Below are 8,149 nucleotides of genomic sequence, written 5' to 3' on the forward strand. Positions count from 1 at the left end.
CCCCCCCCCATTCAGACCTATACTCAGGGCATGCCCGAGCGCCCGTTCTACCAGTTGGACCTGGCCTCCCTGTCTGGGCTCTTTACCTACGGCCTGCTGTTGAGTCTCCTGCTGCCGGTCTTTGTCAATAACATTGTCCACGACAAGCAGGTGCGCTCCGGGCGGTCCACCATGCCCCGCTTGCTTGGCTCCTGCTCGGCTCCCTGACAGTGGTTACCTCTTCTCTTGGGCCGCAGGAGCGCCTGCTGTCGCTCATGCGCATGAGTGGTCTGCGCATGCGCGTGTACTGGATTGTCAACTACCTGTTCAACTATTCGCTCTACTGCCTTGTGCTGCTGATTACGGTGCTGGTGTCGGTGTCGTTCGGCATGAAGATGTTTACCGAGACCAGGTGCGCGTGCATCGGTGTCCTCCTACTTGTCCCCCTCGTCCCCCCCCCCCTCCCCCGGCAGGTGCTAACCTCTTTGCGTCCTCTCGTCCCCCTTGGGGGTCTTCCCCAGTCCGGTCGTCTACCTGACGATCTACCTCCTCTGGGGCCATGCGCTGGTCTGCTTGTCCTTCCTCTTCTCCACGCTGCTGACCAATTCCAAGACCGCCACGATGATCGGCTATCTGATTGTGATTATTGGTGTCAGCTCGTCCAACCTCCTGAACTTGACTGTCTTCCTCGAGACCAGCCCGCCTTTCCTGTGCGTTTGCCCGCTTCCTCCCCCCCCCCCCTCTCTCCTGGCGGCGATCGCTTGATCGGCCCTTCTACTTGGTGTGCCGGGCTGGGGCGTGGCCTGGTTTTTTTTTTCGCCCTGACGTCGAAACCTATTCACCCTCCCTGACCGTTTCTCCTCCCTCATCTCCCCCCCCCTCTCTGTCTACCCCTCTTTCTCCCCCCGTCCTTTTGCCCCTTGCTTTCCTTCTCGATGCTTTTAGCTACTTCCTGTACCCGCCCTTTGCTTTCTACCGGTCGGTGTACCTCATGGGCCTGGCGTGTATTGAGCTCCGGTGCATGCCGACCAGCACCTTGACCGAGGTATATGCTGGGGGGCCATTTCCCTATCCTCCCCTGCCGGTCTTCTTCCCTTTTCCCGCCGACAGCTTGCCCCGTGGCTCCCATCTAACCCCCTCCCCCCCCCCCCCCCCCTCGCCACGTGTGCCTGCCCGCATGCAGTTCAATGAAATTTGGCAGATCATCATCTGCCTGACCCTGCAATGCTTTGTCATGTTCGGCCTGACGGTGTATCTGGACCGCGTCTTGCCCGATCAGCATGGCACCCGCCGCGATCATCCGCTTTTCATTGTCGACACCCTCCTGCGGCCGTTCGGCCTCGGGCCCTACTTCTCGACTGAGGAGCCAGGTGGTGCGTATCGCAGTGCACCCTCGCTTGCTTGCCAAGTCGCGCGCGCACGCACATGCACCCTGGCCATACATGTATTGACCTGGCTCTCTCTCTCCCCCTCTCTTTCTCTCTCCCTCGCTCTCCCTCGCTCTCTTTCTCTCTCTCCCTCGCTCTCTTTCTCCCCCTCGCTCTCTCCCTCTCCCTCCCTCGCTCTCTCCCTCTCCCTCCCTCGCTCTCTTTCTCCCCCTCACTCTCTTTCTCCCCCTCACTCTCTTTCTCCCCCTCGCTCTCTCCCTCTCCCTCCCTCGCTCTCTCCCTCTCCCTCCCTCGCTCTCTTTCTCTCTCTTTCTCTCTCTCCGACTCATGCCGAATTGTTCCGCACCTTGGAAAGCCCCCACCAAGAGCTCCACTCTGGGAGCCGATGCCAGTGTCAACTCCTCGGCCGAGGCGCTCCTTGGCGGGCAGGCGGACGAGGACAATGATGAGGAGGCCTTCGGCGGCGAGGATGCCCCTCTTCTGGCTGGGCAGCCCGGCGCCTCGCGGCAGTCAGCCAGTCTCTTTGGCATCAGCCTGCCTGGAGGGGGCGCCGGGGCCGCCGGGCGGCCGCTGACCCCGCGTGAGCTGCGCATTCTCGCCGAGGCGTCAGCCAGCCGTCCCTTCGAGGATCCGGACTGCCGGGCCGAGCGTGCCACCGCTCTGGCGGCTGCCGGGTCCCCAGCTGGCCCGGGCGAGTTCCCGATCCTGCTGGCCGGCGTGGGGAAGACCTACTACCCGACCCCGGGCCTGTCGATGGCTGGCCTGCGGGAGTGCTTCGGTCTGGCCACGTCGGGCGATGTGCCAGCCGCCGCCGGGCCGAAGGTCGCCGTGGCTGATCTCTTCCTGGCCGTGCCAAATGGCCAGTGCTTCGGCCTGCTTGGTCCCAATGGCGCGGGCAAGACATCGCTCATCAGCGTGCTTACCGGCCTGGCTCCTGCCTCGCAGGGGGCCGGGCACTGCTTTGTCGCCGGGTTCCCGCTCACATCGATCGACGCCGTGCAGGTACCCCATTGGCCTGGCCTTGCCGCCTGTATTGCGTTTCTCTTCCACCCCCTTCCGGGGGGAGGGGCTTTCCGTGTACTAATTCGATGGTCCAATCCGTCCTCCTCGCCTTCCCTCCCCACCCCCCCGCCCCCACCCCTGTCAGCGTCACATCGGTGTGTGCCCGCAGTTTGACATCTACTATCCGGATTTGACGGTGGAGGACCATTTGCTGTTCTTCGCCCGGCTCAAGTGCTCGGCTTCCGACATCTCCACCGTCATGACCATGCAGGCCACACAGCAGAGCTCGCCCTTCCATGCCTTGGCCGTCAGCGCGGCCCAATCGGTGGAGCTATATCCGGAGCACTATGGCAAGCGGGCGTCCGAGTTGTCTGGCGGCATGCGCCGGCGACTGTCCCTGGCGATCGCCCTGCTCGGAGACCCGCGCGTGGTCATTCTCGACGAGCCGACCGGCGGCCTGGACCCCTCGACCCGGCGCGAAGTCTGGAAGACCATTCGCCATATCTCACGCAACCGTGTCATCCTTCTAACCACGGTACTGTTGCGGCTTGGCTCTCTTTCTCCGGCTCTTCCGGCTCCCCCCCCCTCCTTCTTTTTTTTTTTTGTTTTTCTCGCCCAGCCCCCCACTGTTCCCTCCCTTTGCTGACGGTTGGTCCACCTGTCCCTGGCGCCCGGGGGGCTTCTTCTTCCGGGGCTTTGCCCGTTTCTTCAGCATTCCATGGAGGAGGCCGAGGCCCTGTGTGGCCGGGTGGGTGTCCTGTCCCATGGCAGCCTTCGCGCGATCGGCACGCCGGTGCACCTGAAGCGCCGCTACGCCAGCTCCTATGCGCTGACCCTCTCGCTGGTGGGCGCTGTCGACTTGGCCCGCAAGAGCCGGTCCAACATGGACCTGGACAGTGAGGTGTCCCCGATGGCGGTTCTTTCCGATGAGGAGATCCGCGAGCGTGTGCTCCTTTGGGTGGCCGGCAATTTCCCGACGGCGGTCCCCCTGCCGGAGGAGTCCCTCAACCGGACACTCTGTTTTGAGGTTCGGGCCTGCCTGCCAGCCCCCGAGCCGGAGGGGGACGCCTCCGCGAATGGCCCGCCGGCTGCCTCGCCGACCACCGGTCCTGATGGGGAATTCGTCCTGAGCAAGGCCTTCCATTTGTTGACGCAATTGTCCTCCCTCGGGCCCGGTGGGGTGTCTGGCGACTCCCCGCGCGACACGGCCCTGGCTTCGGTCATGGGTCTGGTGCAGGACTGGAACCTCTCGCCGGCCTCACTGGAGGAGGTGTTCATGCGTATCGTCCGCCAGGAAGGCCACTTCCGGGCATAGTCTTCCTCCATGGGCGTGGGGGGATCTTTCGTCCGATTGGTCCGACTCTCTCTCTCTCTCTCTCTCTCTCTTTCCCTGCCTTGCACCCGGGGAACGGGAGAGGCCCACGTACATCAGGCGACCCCCCCCCCCCCTCCTTCCCCGCTCTGTGTGCCATCCAACAAAGTGTGCTGCTACTAGACGCGCAAATGGTTCTGTGTGTATGTTCATCACATGGTTTTGGTGGGAAGAAACTCAAGGACAAGAAAGGGAGCAATGGGAGCAGGTACATGGGGGTGAAAAAAAAGGCGTGCCCATTATTGGTGGTTGAGGGCATGGAAGTGATGGAGACCCGGGGAGGTGGATGAGGCATTCTGGTGGGGGAAGGCCCGGATGGAGTGGAGCTGACACTCAAACTCGAAGACGCTGGAGGGGAGAGCATGCACCGGTAGATCGCATGGGCAGGACAAAAAAAAACACACGGAGGAGGGGAGGAGAAAATCGTCAAAGTCAGTGGACGGCCGGCCGAAAGGGAGCAGGGGGAAGGGAAGGAAGAGAGAGGGAGAAAGAGCGAGAAAGAGCATCACCCCAAAGAGCCATGGAAAGGGTAGCCACATGCTGACACATACCCGGCATGGTCATTGAAGAGGAACTTCATCATCGGCGGGCCGGGAGAAACGCCAGAGGCACCGGGGCCGGCGGACGAGTGGACGAGCGGCACCAACTGCCTGCCCCGGGGAGCAGTACCATCGCCATCATCCATGCGCTCCTCCCCGTCGGGGGTGCTGAAGAAGGCGTCAACCGAGGGGGCATGCAAATCCCCCGCCATGAGGAGGTCCTCCGGGGTGGTCTGGGAGCCGCCAGGCGCCTGGCCCGTGCCCGATGGCTGAATCGGCACGAAGGTCAAACCGCCGGCCGGGGCCACGGCATAGATCGTGGGCCTGGCGCATGCAGGGGTGGTGGTGGTGGGCCCCTCGTTGCTGGGCATCCCGGTCGGCTGCTGGCCATTCACCAGGGAAAGAACATGCGCCGGGGGGTTGTCCGCTCCGGTGGCCGGCAGGGAAGAGGTGAAGGAAGCCCACAGACCATTGGCACCCACCTGGCCATCGGTGCCCATTTCGGCCGACATGTTCCGGCCGGCGAACCAGCCAAACAGCTCGGTCATGGAGAGGGCCGCATGCGGCCGGCCGAAGGAGGCGCCTCCGGTCGCCGGCTGGGGCGGCAGCGACCCGGTGCTGGCGGCAGCGAGCCCCGGCAGGGCGAGGGCTCGCGTGCCGGGCGGCGCTGGCAGTGCCAGGCTCCGGCCGCCGGCGACATCGCTGGCATTGCCCGGCAGCGTGGCCATCGCCGCGTCCAGGCCAGACGCCCCGAGGAAGAGGTCCGTGGCCAGTTGCTCGCCGGCGGCCGAAAGGGTGAGCCCGCCTACCAGCGAGCCGGGACCGCCCTCGGGAATCCCGAGCGCCATGGAGCCGGAAGGCCCGGGCCCGATGGACCCGAGCGGGGTCGGCAGGCCCTGCTGGATGAGCTCCACACAGGCCGCCGAGCAGACACACCCCTGGTCGCAGAGCAGAGGCTCCGACAGGTTGGCCTGGAATGCCGACAGGTAGGACTGCATGGTGTCATAGGCGGTGATCCCGGCTCCGGGAGAGCCATACACCGAGTTGGCCAATGCAGCATCGGCATCATCCGCCGGATGCCCGGGGAGCAGCTTGGCCGAGGGCCGGTGCGGGGCATTCACCCGGGGATCCAGCGGCAGGGGGCCAGGCCGGTAGGGCATCACCGCCGACACGTCGCCCCTGCCCGGGCCGCCACTGGCCAGGGTGTTGGCCGGAAGCGAGGCCAGCATGCCGGCCGGCGCGCCCGGCACCCCCCCCGGGCCGGAGGACAAGTTCCCGGCCCAGGGAAGCAGCAGCGATGCAAAGGCGAAGAGCGACACCACATAGAAGCCCTGCTTCCAGCCGGAGAAGTAGCCATCCGACTCCGGAGACATGGAGGAGGAGGAGGAGAGTCCCGAAGCCGAGGAGGACCCATCGTCCGAGGCGGTAGAGTGCAAGTCCTCCGGGAGCGTGCCCATGCGCGGCACCGCCGAGGGGGGAGCGGCGGCCGACGGTGCGCCGGACAGGGCGGCAGCCGCCTCGGCAGCCGGTGCATACTCCGCCCGGGGAGGGGCGCCACCGCGTGCCATCGGGCCCGGCAGCGGCCCGGGAGCCGGGCCCACGGCGGCACGACACCCGGGCCCGCCGGGACAGGCGGCCGCCCGCAAGCTCGCACACTCGGCCTCCAGATCCTGGATGCGCTGTCGGGCGGCGGCCAGATCGGCCAGGAGCTCGGCAATGCGCGTGGCTCGGGCGGCACTCTCGCGGGCGGCGCGGGCCGTGGCCTCGGCCTTGCGCGCGCGTGATGCCTCGGCCGAGGCGCGATTGCGCAGTCGCCGCAGCGTGGCCGGATCGCTGACCGCCGCCGAGGAAATCGGCGTCGGGGCCGAGCCGCTCCCCCCGCCGGTGGACAGCACACGGTCCGAAGCCTTCTTGGCCTGGAGGAGGGGAAGCGCCCCCCGGGGGCCACCGGCACCGGGGCCGCCAATGCCACCGGCACCGGACACCACGCGGATGGCAGCCACCACGGCATCGGCCACCAGCTCGGCGGTGCTGCTGGAAATGCTGCCGGCAGCCGCCGGCGGGGAGAGGCTCGACGACCGGCCGGCCCCCTGCCCCAGCGAGGGGGTCGGTGGGCTGGAGCCACTCGGGCTGTCGGACCCGGATGGGGGGGAGCCGCTGGCGGCCGATCCGGCCGCAGGGGGGAGCGAGTGTTGCTGGCCGGCCGGGGCCGGGCCCGGGGCCACCGGGTGCCAAGCATCCGAGCTCGACGGGGCTGCGGCCGGGATGGGCTCCGCGCCCGGCACGGTGGCGGCAGGCGCCGGCCCCTTGGGGGGGATGCTCACCCGGTGCGGACCCACCATCAGGTGCGCCGGCAGGGGGATCGGCGGGAGACTCGGCGGCACCGATGGCAGAAGCGGGGTCAAGGCCACGCCCGTGGCCGGGGAGAAGTGCCCTGCTGGGGGGCTGTGCCCGGGCGAGGCGGACATGTGCCCGGAGCCCGGGTGCCCGGAGACATCGGACGATGATGGCGACCCGTAGGAGTGCCCTGCACTGGGCGAGCCACCGTAGTAGGCGCCCTCCGAAGGGTCGTGCATGGCATTCGGGGCCGCACTTGGCGGGAAGTACGTCTGCGTGGTGTAGCCTTGTGACGGAGCCGGGGCACTGGCCCGGGGGGATTCGTCTTTCCGGGGGGGGGGGGAAGAGGGAGGGCGGGTCAGTGACAAGCCACAGATGGGAGGGGAGGGGGGGGGGGGGGAAGCGGGGGAAAGAGGACTCGAGGGGGGGGATCCTGCGCACCGGAGCTGAAATAGGACCCAGGCGAAGAGCCAGCCGGCGCGAAGCTGGAATCGCTTTCATATGAAGAGGGGGTCATGAGCGCATAGTGTCCGCCTGTGCCCGCGGCCGGGGGCGGCGGGTATGAGGGCTGCGAAGGATGTGGCGGCGGTTGCTGCGGGGTCGATGACTGGTGGGAGTGCGGGTACGACTGGGAGGGGAGTGTGGCCTTGGCGTCGGCGCCCGACGACACGGGATTCTCGGGCATCGGCAGATTGAAGGGCGACGCGATGCCGGTGCCAAGCTCGGAGTAGGACGACCCCCCGGCATACGGGTGCTGCTGGGGATAATGCCCCGGCGCCGGGGGGGAATAGTGGCCCATCATGTGCTGGGAGTACTGCTGGCCCGGCTGATGGGGATACTGGGCAGGCGGGGCCGCTGGGTGATGGTCGGCCGCCGGGCCGGCATAATAGTTGGGATACTCGGGAGCAGGCCCGGGGGTGCCGATGGCGTAGGCACCGGCGCCGGGGACCGGCGAGGCCGGCACCGAGGGCAGCAACTGCGGCACCGAGGGCACTGACGCCATGTCCGGCTCCGACATGGCCGGGTACTCCGGCGCATAGTGCCCAGGGTGCATGGAGGCCTGGTATGGCGGCTGCTGCGTCGGGTGAGAGTAGCTGTGGCCCGAGCGTGCCGGGGCCGATGCCTGTTGCTGGTAGTAGGAGTATTGGCTCTCATCGGCCCAGGCGCCGCCGTGAATCGGCGATGGGGGCACGACGGTGGGGAGGGCCGCACTGGTGGACATGGTGCAATTGCGGGAGGAGGAAAGACAGGCCAGCGCTGGCGGGCGGTCCCATCAAGGGGTGGCAAGCAGCGCGGCAGGCGAGGAGGAGGGGGAGGGAGGGGGGAGGAGGCAAGGAGCAAGGGGGGGGGGAACGGGGGGGAGAGGAGGGGAATGGTGGTGGCCACATTCGGAGGGGGCCCCCACACAGCGGGGAGCCGGAAAAAAGTCCCCCACGATGGAGGCCAGATCGCGCGGAAAACACCCCAGGCATGATGGGCGCACTCCGCTTTCCTTGCTCCTCGAGCGCCGATTCGCCGCCAACTCCCCCCCC

At 67.2% G+C, this 8,149-nt stretch overlaps 2 protein-coding genes across 2 annotated transcripts; one reads left to right on the forward strand and one right to left on the reverse strand.

The window, feature by feature from the left end:
- Positions 1-30: 30 nt before the first annotated feature.
- On the forward strand, positions 31-3,684 carry H696_03778 (hypothetical protein; the record flags this gene model as incomplete). The annotated part of the gene is made up of 8 exons (XM_009497636.1): positions 31-150; positions 237-391; positions 501-689; positions 925-1,024; positions 1,163-1,352; positions 1,723-2,369; positions 2,515-2,904; positions 3,082-3,684. 8 exons carry the CDS (start codon positions 31-33, stop codon positions 3,682-3,684), a joined length of 2,394 nt encoding a protein of 797 aa, XP_009495911.1.
- Positions 3,685-3,861: 177 nt separating this feature from the next.
- H696_03779 (hypothetical protein) lies at positions 3,862-7,948 on the reverse strand. Its single transcript, XM_009497637.1, has 3 exons — positions 7,059-7,948; positions 4,293-6,942; positions 3,862-4,089 (listed from the first exon to the last, which is right to left on the reverse strand). Exons 1-3 carry the CDS (start codon positions 7,837-7,839, stop codon positions 3,981-3,983), a joined length of 3,540 nt encoding a protein of 1,179 aa, XP_009495912.1. The 5' UTR covers positions 7,840-7,948; the 3' UTR covers positions 3,862-3,980.
- Positions 7,949-8,149: the final 201 nt, after the last annotated feature.

Source organism: Fonticula alba, assembly GCF_000388065.1.
Source record: "Fonticula alba strain ATCC 38817 unplaced genomic scaffold supercont2.6, whole genome shotgun sequence".
NCBI classification, from domain to species: domain Eukaryota; order Rotosphaerida; family Fonticulaceae; genus Fonticula; species Fonticula alba.

Bases quoted from the DNA above. Each gene is read 5' to 3' on its own strand.
- H696_03779 (XM_009497637.1), bottom strand. From the start codon at position 7,839: ATGTCCACCAGTGCGGCCCTCCCCACCGTCGTGCCCCCATCGCCGATT. The intron at 6,943-7,058 runs GTGCGCAGGATC...CCCCCCGGAAAG, and splicing joins TGGGTCCTATTTCAGCTCCG to ACGAATCCCCCCGGGCCAGT. The intron at 4,090-4,292 runs GTATGTGTCAGC...TCTCCCCTCCAG, and splicing joins CTCTTCAATGACCATGCCGG to CGTCTTCGAGTTTGAGTGTC.